Source organism: Orycteropus afer, unplaced genomic scaffold (assembly GCF_000298275.1).
Source record: "Orycteropus afer afer isolate SDZICR_OR568_19922 unplaced genomic scaffold, OryAfe1.0 scaffold00049, whole genome shotgun sequence".
Lineage (NCBI taxonomy): Eukaryota > Metazoa > Chordata > Mammalia > Tubulidentata > Orycteropodidae > Orycteropus > Orycteropus afer.
This window is the reverse complement of record NW_006921636.1, coordinates 10,777,037-10,797,224: the sequence shown is the minus strand read 5'-3', so window position 1 is coordinate 10,797,224 and position 20,188 is coordinate 10,777,037. Positions and strand designations below refer to the sequence as shown.

The window sequence follows — 20,188 nt, the reverse complement described above, 5'->3', positions numbered from 1 at the left end:
AAGATGTAGAGGTACAACTAAAGGGAAATACATGCTATAAGTACAGTGTTTTTTTTCTTGTGAATAATGCATCCCATACACTGGACACATCAAATTATTAGGGCTGCCAAATGAAGGCAGCTTGGCTGCTGACAACGTACTAGTACATCGGGAATTAGGTCAAGGATTGGATGGAAGGATGCACCCAAAGGAAGAGTGATACCCAATGTTCACCTTCAAAGAAATGATTAGCCTCTTCCACTGTGTCTACTTACTGCATTTTATTCTAGCACTACTGGTACATCGTAAGAGATAATGTATAATCAGGGCAATGATGAAAATGTTGGTATTCTATTTTTAGTATTATAATGTTCAATTTGTCTGGTTTTAGGTTTTTTTTTTTTTTTTTAAGGTAAAAAACTGGGACTCTGGTCAGATTTTAGATGGAGCTCAGAACAGATTTTACAAAATGTGAACATTCCTCTTCCCTGAAGAAAATAAGCATGACCATTTGGAAGTTCATCATGTTAAATAACATGCTGAGGAACTCAGTTAGGGACATATCACCAAGAGGAAGACTGATTGTTAATGGAATCTGAATTAGCCTAGCTGTTCCTCTTGGTGACTGTAAATAAAGCAAGAAGCCATTGCTCTACCCACAACCCCAAATAACCTCATTTTAAAATTTACTTCTGAGGAGTTGGCATTTTAAAAGGTATTAAAAGTGACTTGCATATGTATCTTCATACTCCTCCTAATCCATCTGGTAAGGAGGAATTAGCTCATTTTAAAAGGTCCTCTCCAATGTTCTTTGTATGCATGTTTTTCCTATTTATAAAATAAATATATTTAAAAAAAGCATAAAGCTATTTCTTCCCTTACAGATGAAATTATGGCGTTGCATCTTAGGTTGGGATGAAATTAATCTTTTAAATTTAACACGCTGGCAATGACTATATTGGATTCCAACCAGGGGAGCTGGTTGTTTCCCCAACACCTCAATATTTGTTGAACATCCATAATCAATTGGAAATGTTAAAAAGCATTTGGATAAATATTTAACAGGATGATATAAAGGACCCTTCTTAATCCATTACATAAACAGGAGATACTCTCTACTCTGCCAAGTGCCCAGTTTCATCTACCTGCAGAAACACAAAGACAGCATGATCCAGAGATCACAAGAAAGAACAGGAGGATTTTACAAGTGGAGTCAGTGTCTTTATAGTTACAAATGCCACACTCCTCCTGGTAAGCCATCTAGTTCAGAAATCTACAGCACACACATTACAGCGTCTTGGAAACTAGACACACATCTTATCTCCTTACATGCCATTTGGCCATCACAGATCCAGTAGGAGCCCTATACTTTTGACTATTAGATGCTAACTTGTAGACACCTGTATTCCATGTTTATTGGGGCAACAGGGAGCAACACAGGTGGTACTGTCCAACATCTGCATCGTTGTTATATGCAACCTAATGGAAGCAGACATAATATGGAACTAGTGAAGTTCTGCAGGATTCATTTATGGTCTTCAGGGAACAGAATCAACCAATGTGATAGTTACCTGCAAGCTGCAGGCATTCCCTATAGTGTTAGAGAGAATATACAAAATACCAGTATTATCTATCTGCCCCCTTTTGCAGTATAAACAATGGATTACCAATAGCTATAGTTGTGCTGGACTCAACTTCTCTGCACAGTAGAGTGGACAAAGGATTGGGCTGAAATCAGCTGCATGACTGCCCCTGGGGTCTGCCTGAAGATCGCAGAGTAGACATGTAATTTACTCCTGGTAGCTACAGTAGGTCCACCTTTCATATTCAAGTAGGGGCATATATACTACACATACAACAGTCATTATTTCTCGTATGTAGATAAGAAAGTACAAGTGTTTCTGTCCAAAAGTGGGACAGCTATATGCTACATATAGTCAGCTGGGTGCCCCAGGGAGCTACCAGTACAGATTATGACACACTGTACCTAGCAATATTCAGTTCACTGTAGTGGTATAATTTATTGTAGAAACTAGCATTTTTACTTAGAGGCATGGGAAAATCCACAGAGTACCCACTTTGGGTATTGAAAACGACACCCGATATGAAATACATTTGTCTGCAATCCACACAAAACCGCACACATTGTATCCACTTGTGTTCTGTCATGGGGCAAACTTGGATACAATATACCCATCTTTGACATAAGTGGCAACAATAACAATAAGGCTTTTCTTTGTGAGAAGGGGCCGATTTAATGCATGTCTTGGGGGTCCACATTAGGACTTCTGTATATACTGGATGGATATTGGAAAAATGCCCTCTATTTCCAAGAAAGCTAAGAAAAAGGGAGACTTTTGAGAGGTGAAGAGTTTTTGCCCTTTTTTTTTATTGCCCTTCAAACAGGTAACCCAAGCACGCAAGCAAACAGGGATCTGCAGCACAGGCAGAGCAGCAATCTCTCAAGCAGCACTTTCCGTAAACCTGGGTGAACATCTGGACGGCAGCCATTTGGAATGAAGAGTTGACTCTCCTGCCCGCTGCACTGCAGCGCGGCACTCACCAATCACCCTGGGGCACTCCTCCTGATGTGGAGGCTCCCACTGACACGTGAGCTGGGGACAAACAGAGACTTATCCTCTTCCATTTGCCTGCAACTCATGTTGCAAGCTGCACTTGCTGGGTTTGCCACCGAAAACACAAAGCTTCCTCCTCTGCATCTCCTGATGCATGTTTAAAAAAAGCCGCAAGGCCCTTCACACAAGGTTCGTGTTCTTATTGTTTGCTTGAGCGTTTCTGATTTGTTGGGGGAAGAAAAGACCCTTGATGTACGAAGTTGGGCTTAACGCCCCAGAGCCCAACTCTCCCAAGGTAACTCACTGCTTCAGGGTACTTTACCTTCGTGTGGGACTGGGTCTTGATGGAGCCGTATTCATATTTCTTCTTTCCGCTGCCTTATTAATATCTGAAAAGAATAATCAACCCATCTGTTCAATGCTACGGAATAAAAACAAGATCGTCAGCACATTTCAAATGAAAGCAACAACAAAAAATTACAATGACAACCAGATGGTGTAAGAAAATCCATTCAGCAGAGACACACTGTCACTTGGGCAATTTTTATTAAGTTAAAGCAGTACATTGTCATGGCTTGGTAAGGAATGCTCCCTCATTTCTAGATAACTCATAATTTGTATAAAACTGATTACTTCAATACTTTAACACTGTGTCAAACCCCTAAACCTAACACCTTCCCCTTCCAAATAGACAAAGGTTGTTTTTTAAACTCTTGGAAAGCCAGCTGTAAGATGCTTTTCTGGGGGGAGTGTGGGGAAAGATAAGAAAAGAGGATTAAGAGAGGGGAAACAAAACAAAAAGAAACCCAAAGACAATTCTATTTTATGTTACAAGAAAGTTAACAGTCAATTGGAATCTTAAGTCTTAAACTTCCAACAGTTGATGAAGCAGAGTCTTCTTTTAGTATACCTCCTGTTGCATGCATTCCACTGAATAGAATATTCCAGAATGAGATGCAGGAAAGAGATGGATTATTATTTTTTAAACACAGAATATGATCTGTTAACATTTACAACCTTCACAGATAGATGACTAAGAATAAGAATCATCACTTGGTATATCAGGTTTAGGTAATAAAACACTCCTCATAACAATTTCCTCTTTAGAGAAGCTTGGTACCGACAACTAGGTAAGGTGGAAAGAACAGTGGAATCACAAGCTTTGTGCAAAGCCGATCTGTACTGTTAAAGCATGCTTTGCTAAAAGCAACCTTGCTTTGCGAAAACTGAAGTGAATACTAAAAGCACCGTATGTAAGAATTGATGAGATATCTAGAGAAATGTACCATTCTATGTCTAAAAATAGTATCTAACCATTTTATATGACTTAAAGTAGCTTATTTAAAATTTCATATTTCAGTTAAATGAGTAAAATTGCTTCCCCTTATTTTCTATTTAGTAGTTCAGTAATGTATCTAATAACATGAAATTGTGTTACACACTCACATAGAGTGGTTTAAAATAGTAATTATGTATTTAAAAAATTCCCAACCAGATCCCTATCACATGAAAGATTCTAGTAATAACAAGAAACTTAGAGGTCTGGTATAGTCTTTACCCAGATACGTTGCTGACCTTTGAGTTTCTGAGCTCCCGTTCAAGTGAGAATAATCTTCAACTCCATTTAAAATCAGAAGCTTCTTTATATTATATCTAGGAGGAGAATGGTTTTTGACAAAACTGAAGATAACACAAATCTAAATAGAGCAGCATATTCTACTTGAACTGCTTTTTACCTTTTCAATTAAAGAGACACTAGCTATATCCAGTGACTCCATCCAAATCACAGCAACCTTGTATAACGGAGTAGAACTGCCCCACTGTAGCGTACTAGCTATAGTTCTATTTTTTAAAAGCCAGGAAGTATTTTCTGTATAGGACCTGGCTAGTGTTATCTGAACATGGCCTTGGTATTTCATGTGGCACTTTCATAACTTACAACTCTTAAAATTCACTAATACCTGAATTACATATCACATAAGGCAGGAAGGTTGGGCAATCTACTACTTCCGTAGTGATACTGCCTCAGAAACCCAAAGGGGGTCACCATGAGTCGGGGCCGACTCAACGGCACATAACAACAACAACAAATAGGGAAAATCTAGTTCTTTTCTACATAATTGTGAAGAATCCCAGTTCAGGTTAGAAGGACCTACTGATCTAGTCTGCTCATTTACTTTGCACCACCAGAGAAAAGTGTAAATATGTTTTTTATTATTTAAATAGTTTAAAAAGTATCTCAAATACTAGGCACAGGGAGAAAAGATTGAGATCTTTCAAGTAAGCACCATATCACCTAGCAGGATTCTATATATCATTAAATGGTCTCGTGAATAAAGAAAACTCATCTAAACATAGACTTGACCTGGCAAAAATTTTGGTCAGAGTACAGGGCATATGGTACAATGGAAGTTTCCAAACCAAAAAGAGTATTACGCTGTATAATTCTATGCAGTTCTCTGAATGCCTACATATAGGATCAAAGTGGTCATGTATTACACATCTTCGGAGCAAAAGTGGTTCTAAATGAAATGTAAATATTTTATTTTGAAGGTTGGTGAAAATTTACTGCAATTACTTGAAAGATTAAAAAAATACTTAAGACTGTATCTTTAAACCATTTTTATTATAATTTGACTCTTGGTATATATTTTCACTGAGTAGTCCAAAGCAATTTTGGATGGTGTTACTTACTATTTGTTCCTTCTGCAAAAAAGAGAACTTGACCATTTTCTTAATTTTAGGGGTCATCAAGTTTTCACTATGGCTTGTTAAGTACTTGTTTATATCTTTCTATTTAAAAGTTTCTTAAACATTCATTTTGGGTGAGACAGGAGAAAATGGAAATTTGTAACAGCTTCCTTTTCATCCAAGAGGATGGCTAAAGCTAGGATAGGGTTGGGGAATTTTCAGTGAGAATTGTGGAAACAAAGCCACCATCATCACCACCAACCTCCATACACAAAATCCTTTCCCATGTGCCCACAGAACTTCTGAAGAACCTATGTGTTCAGAAATAAAGGAAGAATAGAGAAGCTACCAAAAGTACGAGTAATTGTAGGGAGCTGATTATCGTACACAGGAAAGACTGAAGAAGCTGACAAAAAATGGGCCCCATCACAATTCTGTCACACAATTTGAAAACTTATCAACTGGAGGTTTGTATGAACGTGCTTTTCGTTGAAAATGCAAATACTGGGACTAGTAAAGGGGCTTTTGTACTGAATAGTTTAATTAGATTATTTTCTTCCTAAATTCTTACAGAAATATATAATCTATACAGAGGAAACAGAAACGATATTAATATAAAGCAGAAGGGGAAAAAAGAAAGGAAAAGGAATTTGGGGCCCTTTCTGAACACCAGGCAGGGAATCTCTGATCTGAGAAGAAAGAAGTTTACCAATAAGAGGGCAGTGGCAATCTGGCTTCTTCCCTCTTACTAAGACCAAAAGTCAGTGTCTCAGTATCTCTTCCACCTCAGCTGGGGTAGTACTTCGACACTTTGCTAATTATATAAGCAACATGAATGTCATGTAAAATCACGGTAATCACCAGGGAATGCTTAACCTTGGCTCTATAATTTCCAAGTCTCTCTTTACAATTTCCAAGTGGTCTTCTGAAAAATAGTTATAAGCAAGATAAGAAAAATACTTTCTTTTTATAAAAGGAAAATAATCGAGAAAACATGATGCTATACAGGAAATATCAGAGCTGTTTTAAACCACAAAGGAATGGGGTGAAGAACTCCAAAGAAAGACATAATACTTAATCTACAATTTATTTTAGACTAATATGCCAGACAGAGTTCACACAATGGTCCTTGGATAATACTATAAATAAAAAAGCATGTTTCTTTCATAGTACTAAGAACTACTTTGCCCTATTTTTTAATTGTACCATTATAAAGCAAGCCCCTATTTTCACCTTAAAATCAATTTTTATATTTCATAGGCTCTAACTATGAAAGACAATTGAGAACTAGAACCAACAAGAGCAGTAAGAACCACAACACTCTGGCAGTACCACCACTGGCTACTGAAAGAAACCATAGTCAATAACTGACTACAAATAAAGTAAAACAAAACTCCCCAAAAGGCTTAGCTGGAAATCAACCAACAATCAGGAATTACTGAATTGGAATTACACTGTGACAAAGATAATGCCACTTGGAAAACCCCACTGACAAGACAGCTAATATCATACATTAAACTCCCCAAACTGGGAGGGGACATGACAGGACACTTCTCATTTAAACTACATAAATGTATACATATGTTTGATGTTATATAGTAACATCAGGGATACTGTAATGTGTTGTAATGAGGTACTGGTAAGAGAATGCTTTGCTTGCTGTTTCTTAATCAACACTAGGGTCACTCTGAATACTACACATTTCCTCATGTTTGATTATCTCTAGCATTTCTAAGTAAAATAATTTTTACATTTTCAATTGTATTAGAATTTATTTCTAGGAAATGGAATGGGGGAATAATGATAACTTATATTTATAGAATGCTTACTCTGTCCGAGGGCCTATACTAACAACAATATATACATTACCTCATTCAATCCTTTTCACAACCTTTGGAGTTAAATACTCGTATGATCTCAATTTTCAAGTGAGGAAATTTGAGGTTTAAAGAAATCAAGTGATTTAGCTGAAGCCACAGGATTATTAGGAGGCTGAGCTGGGACTCTAATGCAGGTCTGACACCAAAGAGCTTATTATGCTCTGTTGCCTCCAACAGTGAGTGGAAAGACATGGTTTCCATCTAGAACTCTCTTGCTAGGACTCCCTGATCAAATACTGACAAAATCCGGAAAAGGTCCAGTCGAGGCTAGATACTGATTATTAGGTTCCAATGTCTAAGTGGCCCAGAGACACCCAACAGGATAAAACTCACTGCCATTAACTGTAGGATTCGACTCATAGTGACCCCTCCTTGGGTTTCCAAGGCGATATCACTACAGAAGTAGATTGCCCAACCTTCCTTTTGAAGAGTGGCTGGTGGGTTTGAACGATCAGCCTTCTGGTTAGTAGTCAAATGCCTTAGGCACTAAGCCACCAGAGCTCCTTATTCAATTACCACTCCAATTTCTATGCCCAAACTACGACATTTGTGGCTTCCACTACTGATATTCTATTCACTTAAACTTTTTAGACAAAAATATTCTATCAACATTTTCTTTCCTGCCCTTTTCACCTTTGAGGAAAGAGCACCTGGCTGGGGATCATTATATCTGTTTCCAGTCCTACTTTGGGGAATTTAGTCAGTTCATTTGATATCTCTGAATCTATTATTTCCTCCTTCTAAAATGGATATTCCACCTATGTTAGCTTTGTTGGTTCAAGGAAAAAAATAAGCCAAGAAAAAAACTACTACTTTGGATTCACAGAGATTGAGCTAATCTAAAATGAATAAAAAAGTCTGAGCTAAAAAAAATTTAAAGTACAGTTTTATTTAAAACAAGCAACATTTCAACTAAAATGCACAGGTAGAGAACCTTAGAGAAACTAATTTAATGAACTTGAAAGGGTAGTTTATAATTAGTACATCAAATAAACTGATTCACCGTTTATTTGCCAAATGCCTATTAAGTGTTATATCCTGTATCACCTGTAAGGGATGAGACTAAAGTCCCTGCCTTAACGAGTTTACTGTCTAATAAAGGAAAGAGGCATAAATATACAGATAAAGTCAATATAATCCGAAGTGTGATTATAACAAAGATAATGGAGTTCTAAATCCCTAGGCTAACATGTTGTTCAAGTCCAGACGCTCCTCAGAAGAAAATCTAGACAATCTACTTCCAAAAAACCAGCCACTGAAAACCCTCTGGAGCACAGTTCTATTCCGACACACACGGGGTTGTGCGGAATCAAACTCGACTTGATGGCAACCGGTAATGATAATTAACTTTGTGTATGTGCGTGTCAGGGGAGAGGAACAGGGCAGGGAGGAGACTGGGAACAATAGGGAGGTGTTGGCAAAGCAGGGAAGGCTTAAAAATAACATTTAAGCTGGGCCCTGAAGGATGAGTAGGAATTTACCAGAAAGAAGGTCAGTGCAGCACAATAACAGTAAAGGAATGGTGTGAAGGACATACTCAGTTAGAAATGCTACAAGAAATGTAGTGTAGAGAATATGGGGACAGGCGGAAGAAAGGACAACAGAATGACAGATGATACCAGAATTGGACTAGATGTAGATGGACAAAGATGTTCACTTCAGAAAAGGAAGAAATTGGTGGCAAGAGGACCTGTTAGCTAGTTAGGAACCAAACTATCATAAACAGAATCTAAGTGAAGCCAAATTAAAAGAACTTTACTGTATGTATGTATGTATAAATAAATGAGATAGAGGGATTATTCAAACCTAAGAAATTAAAAATGTTATCCATTATGGTTTGACTCTGAAAATACTAAAAAGACCACTTTACCTTCAATAAAGGAATATCAAATAGGCTGATGGCTAGAGGAGTCAAATTATTAATAGCTACCAATCTATCGGGAGCTCTGGTAGCATAGTGGCTAAGACACTTGCCTGCTAACCAGACGGCGGGCGGTTCAAACCCACCAGCCACTCCTCGGAAGGAAGGTTGGGCAATCCTACTTCTGTAGTGATACTGTCTCGGAAACCCAAGGAGGGGTCGTTATGAGTCGGGTTTGACTCGATGGCACATAACAACACCACCACCACCACCAATCTATCAGTTCAATCCATTGTTCCTTATTTTAATATACATACATACATATTTCCCCCATTTCCTATACCACATTTCTTTAATGAAGATATACCAGCCTCACCTGGGAAGAGTGTTAAAAATTAGATTTCCAGGCCCAGTCTCAAACTTTTGGAATCTGAAGATACAGTCTAGGAATCTATATTTTAACAAGTTTCTCAAGGGATCCTTAGTAGGTGTTTGAGAACTACTGTTTGATGATCTATTTATCCTTTTAGCTTATATATTAATAACATATATTAAAATAATACATACTTAGGTCCTCCATTTAGAAATTTCCCTAAACCCCTATGTTCAAGGGGAAATAACTCATTAACATAATGTTGCAATGAAATGTTACGACAGTTGCTAAGACCTGTAAAAAATATAATCCATGATAATAGTACAGAAGTATAATCACACTGTTACTTCCCAAGGAAATGGAATTATCAATCTGAGTTTCCAGAGTACTAAAAATAGTAATAGCAACCATCTCACTGTAAGGTCAACACCTCCCTCCACCAGAGGACTGTGCTGTCTCCCACTTTTCAATTCCATCTGATCATTTAAAAAGTAAATGAACTTTACTGAAGATGTAAGCTTCTTCCTCCAACTGCCCAATCATAAAAAGGCAGGAAAAATATTAACCCAAAACTGCCAACTAAAGTTTAAACTCTACAAACAAGAACTGTCAGCATTGTTCTGCTTAGAGCTCCTGCTGCTGCTTTAAGGGATTCTGTGTTCATATCCAAATGAGAAAAGAGAAAAATGGCCACACCTATCTTTTCACATCCACACCACTAAAAGCAAACTAGAGTCAATCTAAAGTTAACAAACAGATGATGGAATCTTGGTGGGTCTGCTTTCTTTGTTCTCAGGAAGGTGAAAGCATCTTACTGGTATGAATGGAACAGGGAAAGCCCCATAGTCAACTATTCCTAACACCTCTAGTTCAAACTATCACTAATTTGCTTAAAACGAACCATTAATGTAAAGCTAACCATAAACCAGAGCTGTCCATTAGTAATCTGAGGTATAAATAGATATTACTAGAACTTACTTCAACCTTCTATTTCCCAGGGAAAATTAATTTTCTAAAGCCCTAAGTCAAGGGTGTTCTCAAACTTTAATGTGCAATAGTCACCCCTGATCCATGGTTTTGCTTTCCACTGTTTCAGTTATGTGCCATCCGAAAACATTAACTGAGCAGTGTGATGAAATTTCGCTGTCCCACCTGGGACATGAATTATCCCTTTGTTCAGCATATCCATGCTGTATGCCACCCATCTGTTAGTTACTGTTGTTAATCTCTTACTGTGCCTCCTAATTCATAAATTAAACTTTATGGCTGTTGTTGTTGTTGGTGTTATGTGTCATTGAGTTGGACCCAACTCATGGCCCTCCTTGGGTTTCCAAGGAGGTATCACTAAGGAGGTAGACTGCTCAACCTTCCTTCCGAGGAGTGGCTGGTGGGTTTGAACTGCCAGCCTTCTTGCTAGCAGTTAAGTGCCTTAGGCACTACACTATCAGAGTTCCCAAACTTTATCAAAGGTATGTATGTATAGGGCAAAACAGTACATATACAGGATCTGGTACTATCTGAGATTTCAGGCATCCTTGGGGGTCTTGGAACATATTCCCTGTGGATAAGGGCGGGGGGGGAGGGGACACCCACCACTGTACATAAAACACACCTGGGTAGCTCTTAAAAGGCAGATTTCCTGGAACTTACCTCCAGAGACCGGTCAGTTGGGGGACAGGGAGCTTCATCTAAGAATCTGTATTTCCAACTAGCTGTTCTGGTGACTCAGATGCATTTTTTTGGGGATCAGATTTTGATAAATACTGCTCTAAGTTAAGTTTCCCAAAGACTGTGAAAGGTTCAGTCATACACCAACTCTTCACTTACCAACATTCCAAAGACCAGGTCGTTATGTGAAAATTGGTGTTAACGTGAAAAGGGAGGATGACCACATCAGATCACAAAATGGAGAATGGCCACATCATTACATAACTGCCAAACCACTGAGAATCATGGCCCAGCCAGGGTGACACATAACCTTAGCCATCACAGCCAGCATCACCCTCATCTCACACGTTCGTCCTTAATGTGTCAAACATTCAGATTTTTCACCATTGCTGATGGATGAGATGGTTGATAAGGAGAAGGTGTACATTTTTAATCATTAGTTTTAAAAAAAATCATGTTTCTTATTTTTAATATAAAAAATAATTTCTGAAGAAAATTAAAAGTGATTTTTGTGTATCATCTGACCTTAAACATTTCATAACAATCTCAATCTCCAAGCACATAATTAAGTACGTGCACTTAAAGCCAAATTATTCATAATTCAAAATTCTCAAAAGTTTCCCCACTATCTGCAAGACCAACTTAATCTTCAGTAATTCAATCATTCCAGATTTACACCAGGGGAACATTCAAGGCATTTTATAGATCTCATGATCTAAGGCTTTTTAACTGTACTTCAGTGAAATGTAAGTTACCCTGATCCTTGTTTAGAGTTGCCAATCTTTATATAGGTCAACATGTTGTTTTAAATATGAAATAAAGGGAAAAGATTCCTTTGGTATGAACAAGTTCTGATTCTCTGAGGGGAATTACTTTCTTAACATAAAAGTAATCAGTCCATTTGACCTATTACCGTTATTTTTTTAGTGACTAGATAAAGAATGAAAATGACCACCTCTATAAATATTCATATCTGTTGGTAATAAAACCACTATTTAAAAAGCAGCAGGCATGCTGGTATTATACATTTAGCTGTCAGTGTACTTCATAATGCCTTAACGTGCAGCTGCTTCAGACAGTGGCCTTACTCTGATCCTTTCATTAATGCTTCTCATTAGTGAGAATAACAAAGACGGTCATTTTCTATTGGTCACTTCCCTTTTAACTTCTTGACACTTTAACTCTGCTTAAGCAGAACAGTCTAGACAAATGTGAATGTTGTTCACGGGACAAATCTTCTGGCACTAAAACAGCTAACACAGATTTAAAAGCACTTGTCTCAAAGTCACACTGTAATCAATAGTAAACTACAAGGTCTAGAAAGGAAACACTAATAGAAATAACGGTTAATCTGGGGGAACATATAGTACCTCAAAGTTTCATGGGAGGGCAGTGGGAGAAAGGCATAATGAGGTCTCCCTCTCTCAGACATCTACACTGCACTTGTTAAAATCTCTGACAAGTTCTACAGTAAAGGGATCATTTTACCTCAACATTTCCCTTTTTTTTTTTTAACAATTAAATCTTCTCTTATAATATCTTGAATTATTCTATTAAATAAGTGATCTTGGGCAAAAAAAATCTCACCTAAGCCACTGTTTCCTCATATGCAAAAAAGATATAACAAAAATAACAGCCTACCTACCTCCCACGATGGGCAGGAGCAAATGAGTTGATATCTGTAAACCATACGCACTGCAAACTGTGTGTTATCATTACTGCTACTAATAGTGAATCTAGGAATGGATCTATCTTTCTTCAAGTGGGGAGTCAAAAACAGGAACAATGTAAACTGAAGGGATACAAAAAAGTCTATTTCTTCCTAATGTTTTCCATTCTTAAAGGCACTGCCATCTGCAGGCCACAGACAAGGAATACTTGCACCAGTTATTTAAAATGAAGTTTCAAAACGTCAAGCTCTTTCTCCCCAGACTTCTAAAGCCTCTTCCAAAAGATACCCATTCTCTGCTTTGGGGCACTGGTAGAGGAGGCTTCCATTTGCTAAGTTCTGAAACCCACTGTTGAGTCAAAATTCTCCTTTCTTTTCTACACAGGACCTGCTGCTAAGAAACTCGATGATCTTAGTCTTACATACATTGTACTTTTTTTTTTTTTTTTCAGACCAAAGTAACCCCAAAGGGACAAGGATTTTTTTTTTTTTTTTAATTTTTTATAAACACAGCATTGTGGGGAAAACCCTTGAATGGCCCAAGTTGACTTTTCTGAGATTCCTTTCAATGAATTAAACTGCCCTCTCTCACACAAAGCATACTAAAAAATAAAGATACTAAAAATAAAAGGATATAAACTTATCAGTAAGTTAATTTGTCAACGTCCCCTTTAAAGGTAGAATGTTCATAGGCATGTAACAAATGAACCACCTGGACCTGGAAAGACTGCTCCAGTGAGCCTCCAAACATGGTTTTCCCAGCACATTTTTCAACAAAAAATCTGTATTTCTATGTTTTAGGTTAGGAATATGTGTCAAAGGTTTCAAAGATTATCTGGAGAGTGACAAAACAGAGAGATGAGTTTAGAGAAAAGCAAAGAAGCCAGAGTGAAGGAAGAAAGTGAAGACAGTCAAATGATCGTCAATACCCACAACGAAAAGTGTGGGCTTTACTGGTTCCAAAAAGTCAAAACAGAGTTAGTTTTCACACCCAGACTGACTCATACAGAAAATGTTAAATCTGGAGTGGTCAGAAACCAAAAAAACTCCCACAGCGTTTGCAGATTTTAAGAACTACAACAACGCTGTCAGAAAATGGAGGTGGCACACCAGTGCACTGGAGCTCTCAGTTCCTGCAGTTCGCTGGGAATAACACTTATAAGTCAATAATGACAACAGTTTACGACGAGAAAGGCTTATGAGTGTGTCATTCCCAAAGATCCCAGGGCGTTTCATGGAACCTGCTTTACCCCAAGAGAAAATTCTGTACACAGAATGAAAGGCAGAAGGGTTACAATTAACTCCATACTCCCAGGGCAGCGTTTTCCAAAGTGTGGGACGCAAAATAATTTCAGGAGGAACAAAGACGCAATATTTTTTTTATATTTAGGCATTTATTGTTTTTATGAGCATCCGAAAAATAACTGGCCTTCCATTATACGGTTTGTGAATTGTTTCCGCTTTAAATACATACATTTAAGGAGAAAAAAAAAATGTTTTAAGAAAAATAACATTTCGTAAATAGCAGTAGGGGTACACGGACGAAAGGGCGCAACACGAGACTGGAATTTGGGAAACGCAGAAAACAAAACAAAAAATCCTGCTAAAAAGAGCCCCTGGCCTGTTGTTGGGGAACAGACTGTGCCTTTGGTCATCAGAAGACAGGTCTGAGCGCTGGCTCTGTCGCGGGTATCGAGCAATTCTCGACCCCGTTCACCGGGCCTGGGGTCTGCGTCTATAGTATTGGCGCGGATATCGGTGTTACAGGACAAGACGCCTCGAGGATGCAGTCATAGGGTGGCGGCGATGGAGGACAGTGCTCTATACGACCACTGCGCCGCAGGCCCCGGAAAAGGTCCGGTGAGACGGGCGCAGCGGCCCTTGTTCGAATCCCGACTGCGCCACCGAGTCGCTGAGACCCTGCGGGCGAGCGACTTCACTCGACCATTTCGAGAACGGCGGGGGTGCGGAGCGTGCAGCCCTACCCTACAAAGAAGCTTTGAATACTGATTGACGGTTCGTGCACTGATAGCGGCTGTGGTGCGGCGGCGCCCCGAACCCGGGCCCACCGCAGGCCGCCCGACCCGCAGGGCCTTGACTTGACGAGAGCTAGAGAAGGCCGCGCCCCGCACAGGGCATGCGCAGCTTTGCGCGCGCCCAGAGGCAGGCAAGGCCGCGGCCGCGCGTCGAGCGGGCCTCCCGCCTCAGCCTCCCTATCTGGCCCTGGCACCTCCCCCCCTTCAACCGCCTGCCCGTCCACCCCGCGGTTCGGCGGACGGCCACCGCTTCCCGGCACTCACCGCTACCAGCACGGCGGACTTTCGGCCTCTCCTTCTCCTCAGGCCCGCCGATGCCGCCTCCGCCTCAGCCCACCTGCCCGCCGTAGGACAAAGGCGCCACCAACAGACCGGCGCGAGCACGAGGCAATGGCGGCCAGGGCGGAGAGTGGAGACGGGGGCAGAGGGCGCGCACGCAGCGGCAGGCGCAGCAGTGTCGCGAGACCGCGCAGTTTTACGGCAGGGCTGAGCAGGGGCGTCGATCTCCTTAGCAATGGGGGCAGGGAAGTGGCTCTAGGGCGGCGGTTGAGCACGCGAGGGGTTGCCTAGTAACGGCGTTTCCGGCTGAGGATGGGCGCCAGACTTGGCCCTTCCTCCCCAAAGGACCTGAGTGAAATCCACTCTCTTCATTTGAGTGAAATCATTACTCCTTAATTGTGGGAATAGAAAATGTAAATGCTCAAATCCTTTGATTTAGACTTGCACAAAATTAAAAAAAAAGTATACATCATAATATTTGATAAAATTTTCAGTCAGTAAGGTACAGTGTGTCTACAAAAGACTAGTATATATAATCCTACCACAACCAGATCACATGAAACAAAGAGACCAGAGAAATGGAAGAAATGTTTTATTTAAATTTACACTTAAATAGGCTGTGTACCCTATTCGTTTCACTGACGACGCAAAAGCCTTCTGGAGATACATTCACAGTTATTTATTTTTTCCCAGAATATTCATTGAATGTCAAAAACAAATTTCCCGGAATATAACTGTCGACCGTGAAGCATGTAAAACGTTGTATTGTTCATTTAATCTGTAGAATATATTTCTTACAGGGAATAGAATTTGTTCACACAATTGTAAATACACTCTATTAATCACAGCCATCACTATATGAATCAGGTATGCTCTTTTCTTAGGAGACTTCTCAGACTCCATGATTGTTGTTGTCATGTGCCCTGGAGTCTGAGCCAACTCACAGTGTTCCCTCCTTGGGTTTCGGAGGCAGTATCACTACGGAAGTAGATTGCCCAAACTTCCTTCTGAGGAGTGGCTGGTGGGTTTGAACCTCCAGACTTCTGGTTAGCAGTCAAGTACCTTAAGCACTATGCTACCAGAGCTCTAGTTTTTATCCTTGTAAATGTTGTTAAGTGCCATTGAGTTGGCCCCAACTCACAGTGACTCCATGTACAAGAGAAGGAAACACTGCTCTGTCCTGCCCCATCCTCACAATCGCTGCTAGGTCTGAGCATACTGTTGCAGTTACTGTGTCCAACTATCTTCTTGAGGGTCTTCCTTTTTATTGCTGACCCTCTACTTTTTTTTTTTTTTTTTTTACCAACCATGGTGCCCTTCTCCAGGGACTGTTTCTTTCTGACAACATGATCAAAGTACTTAAGGCAACCTCATCCTCACTTCTAAGGAGCATTCTGGCTGTATTTCTTCAAAGATAGATTTGTTCTTTCTTCTGGCAGTCCATGCTATATTTCAATATTCTTCACCAACACCATAATTCAAAGGCATAAATTCTTCCTTGGTCTTTCTTATTCAGTGTCCAGCTTTTGCATGCATATAAGGCAATTGAAAATACCATGGTTTGGGTGAGGCTCACCTTAGTCTTCAAGTTGACATCTTTGCTTTTTAACACTTTAAAGAGATCTTTTGCAGCAGATTTGACCAATACAATACATCTTTTGATTTGATTTGATTTATTTTAACTTTTTGTTGTGATTTGGGTGAAAGGTTATAGAGCAAATCAGTTTTCCTTTCAAAAATGCATACATATTTTGTTTCGTGTCATTGATTGCAGTCCCTTCAATGTAACATCACCTGTCTCAGTTCCTCTCTGTGTTTCTTGTTTCCATTCCTCCTCCTCCTGCTTTCTAGTGTTCTTTCTGCCTTCTGAACTTTGTCCTTGGGCAAATGTTGCCCTTTTGATTTCATATGGTCGATTGTTCTAAGGATTGTATACCTCCTAGTGTTATTGTTCACCTTGTGGACCTGTCAGGGATCTCACCAGTCTTTGATCAGTAAGCCCGATCTCTTTTATGATTTTGAGTTTTGTGCCAACATTTTTTTCCTACTGTATCCAAGACCTTCTAATGTTACTGCTTTCAGAGCAGTTGGTAGTGGTAGCCTATATGTACTTGTGGGTATAGCTCCATTTTCCTTCTTGTACCTGTTCATGAAGTCAGACCAAACATGGGTCCCTGCCCAGTGCATACTCAGGACAAAACAATTTACATACCGAGTGATTAAGAGGAGAAAAAGTTATTTATTGCAAAGTAGCAATGCAAGGAGACGGGGCAGTACCGGAATCTTACTCCCTGAATGGCGGTTGAGATACAGCTTTTGTAAATTCAAAAGTGGGTTATACATATTCATCACAACTTCAGGAATTTGGGCTTGAATCAACTGAGGACTGGCTGAAGTTTCCTTTGCCTCGGTTTAAAGGGACAGTCAATTTTTAATGCAGTGCACTCGCACACCCAATGAGTCACATCAGCTTCCTGTCATCAGCTGATTGGGGCTTAGGCAGAAGGGAGAATGTCAGTTCCCAGCAACTTTGTTCCTGTTTGTCTCACTGACGTTGTCCACGGGCCAAGGTCAATTTTCCAGTTGTTGCCTGAGACACATTAACATACTTATCACCTGTTTCTAGAGGGATAGCATGGAAAGAATGTGTAAATTGACCTTTCATTCCATTCAGTTCTTAAGGAACTGAGTTATTATGCTTACTTACTTTTCTCCAAGCGAGGGTGGAGGGAATAGTTGCGCTTTCATCCTATTCAGTTCTTAAGGAACTGAGTTATCATGTTTACTTATCTGTCTTCAACCGGGGATGCAGGCTGAACTTTGATTCCACTCAGTTTCATTCAGCTTGCACGTTTATGTATGTATCCACTCATAAGTTATTGTTATTACAGGATTGTATATGTAATTGTGTTTAACTCTGTTGTCTTTAACTCTTGTGTTCCTCCCAGTGTCTTCCTTTGTCATTTTATGCTGACCTCCCCCTTATCATATATTGGTTTCCCCTTCATGCAAGTTAATACATGTCTGCTCTCTAATTAGTGGTTTATCTTCCCCTCCTCTGACCCCTGGTAACCATCAGAGAATATTTCCTTTTGTGTGAAAACCTTTTCTTGACTTTTTACAATAGTGGTCTCATGCAATAGAACAGGGGAATACGGCTTGGTTTAAAATCAGGAGAGGTGTACCTCAGGGGTCCATCCTTTCATCATACTTACTCCATCTGTATGCAGAGCAAATAGTCTGAAAAGTTAGACTGTATGAAGAAGAATGTGGCATCAGAATTGGAGGAAGACGCATTGATAGCTTGTGATATGCAGATAACACAACCTTGTTCATGGAAAGTGAAGAGAGCTTGAAGCACTTTCTGATGAAGATAAAAACTACAGCCTTCAGTATGGATTGCACCTCAACATAAAGAAAACAAAAATCGTCACAACTGGACCAATAAGCAATATTATAATAAATAGAGAAAAGACTGAAGTTGTTAAGGATTTCATTTTCCTTGAATCCATAATCAATGCCCATGGAAGGGAGGAAGCAGTTAAGAAACCAAGTGACATATTGCATTGGGCAAATCTGCTCTTCAGAGTGTTGAAGTATTAAAGGGCAAAGTTGTCACTTTGAAGACTAAGGTGCACTTGATCCAAGCCATAGTATTATTGCTTATTTATTTATTTTGGTATCAAGGTAAAGCTTGCTTCATAAAATAATTTGGTAGGATTCCATCCCTTTCTATGTTCTGGAATAGTTTGAGTAGGATTGGTATCAGTTCTTCTCTGATCATTTGTAGAATTCGCCAGTGAAACTGTCTGGGCCAGGGCCTTTTTTTGTTGGTAATTTTTTATGACCTGTTCAATTTCTTCTTTTGTTGTTGGTCTGTTTAAATTTTCCACCTCAGCCTCTGTTGGTTTAGGTAAGTAGTATGTTTCTAGAAATCTGTCCATTTCTTCTAGATTTTCAAATTTGTTATAGTTCTTCATTGTTGTTGTTGTTGTTATGTGCCATCAAGTTGGACCCGACTCATAGCGACCCCTCCTTGGGTTTCCAAGGCAGTATCACTATGGAAGTTCTTCATAGTATCCTGATATTATCCTTTTAATTTCTGTTGATTTATTGTGGTGTCACCAATTCATTTCTTATTCATGTTATTTGTATTCTCTCCCTCTTTTCCTTTGTTAAATTTGCCAATGGTTTGTCAATTTTATTAATCTTTTCATAGAACCAACTTCTAGTTTTGTTAAATTTTTCTATTTCTATTTTCTGTTGCATTTATTTCTGCTCAAATCTTTATTATTTCTTTTATTCTGGTGATTATAGGGTGGTTTTTTTTTTTTTTTTGCTGCTCTTTTTCTACTTGTTGGAGATGTTGAGTTAAGGTGTTGATTTTAGCTCTTTCTTTTTTGATATATACATTTATTGCTATAAATTGGCCTCTGATGAGTGCTTTTGCTGTGTCCCAAAGATTTTGGTGTGTTGTGTTTTCATTCTCATTTGATTCAAGAAATTTTTTAATTTCCTCACTTGTCAATTTATGTCTCTGGTCCCTGTTTACAATCCTGTAGTCTTATTTACTTTGGATACTTCCATAACTGGGTTGGTTTCTGGGTTATGTCATCATGTGTGTTAATGGTTGGTTGTTGTTTGCTGGTGTTGGTTCTCTGTCCAAAGGACTACCTTTCACATCTCTTGTGAGGTTGGTCTGGTTTTAACAAATTCCCTTAATTTCTGCTTGTCTGGAAATGTCCTAATTTCACCATCATATTTGAGGGACAATTTTGCTGGGTATATAATTCTTGGTTGAAAATTTTTTCTTTCAGCATTTTATATATACTATCCTACTGTCTTCCCACCTGTATGTTTTCTGTTGAGAAATCTGAGCTTAGTCTTATTGTTTGCCCTTTGTAAGTAACTTTTCATTTTTCCTGTGCTGATTTCAGGATTCTTTCTTTGTCTTTGGTTTTGGTGAGTTTGATGATGATATGTCTTGGTGATTTTCTTTTGAGGTCTGTCCTGTTTAGTGTTCATTGTACTTCTTGAATGGATATACTCTCATCTTTTATCATAGCAGGAAATTCTCTTCTGACAAATCTTTGACATTTTTCTCTGTGGTTTTATTTGTCTCTTCCTGTTCTGGAATTCTGATTACATATAGATTATTCCTTTTGATGGTACCCCA

General features: G+C 39.2%; 1 protein-coding gene across 1 annotated transcript in view; it reads right to left on the bottom strand.

The window, feature by feature from the left end:
* NCOA5 (nuclear receptor coactivator 5) overlaps nt 1-15,088 on the bottom strand; it is a 29,237-nt gene extending 14,149 nt beyond the window's left edge. The window contains exons 1-2 of the mRNA XM_007938356.1: nt 14,998-15,088; nt 2,878-2,944 (exon numbers count right to left, since the gene is read on the bottom strand). Coding sequence (XP_007936547.1) covers nt 2,878-2,915 — 38 coding nt within the window. The 5' untranslated portion in view covers nt 2,916-2,944; nt 14,998-15,088. The remainder of the gene's footprint in view (nt 1-2,877; nt 2,945-14,997) is intronic.
* Nucleotides 15,089-20,188: the final 5,100 nt, after the last annotated feature.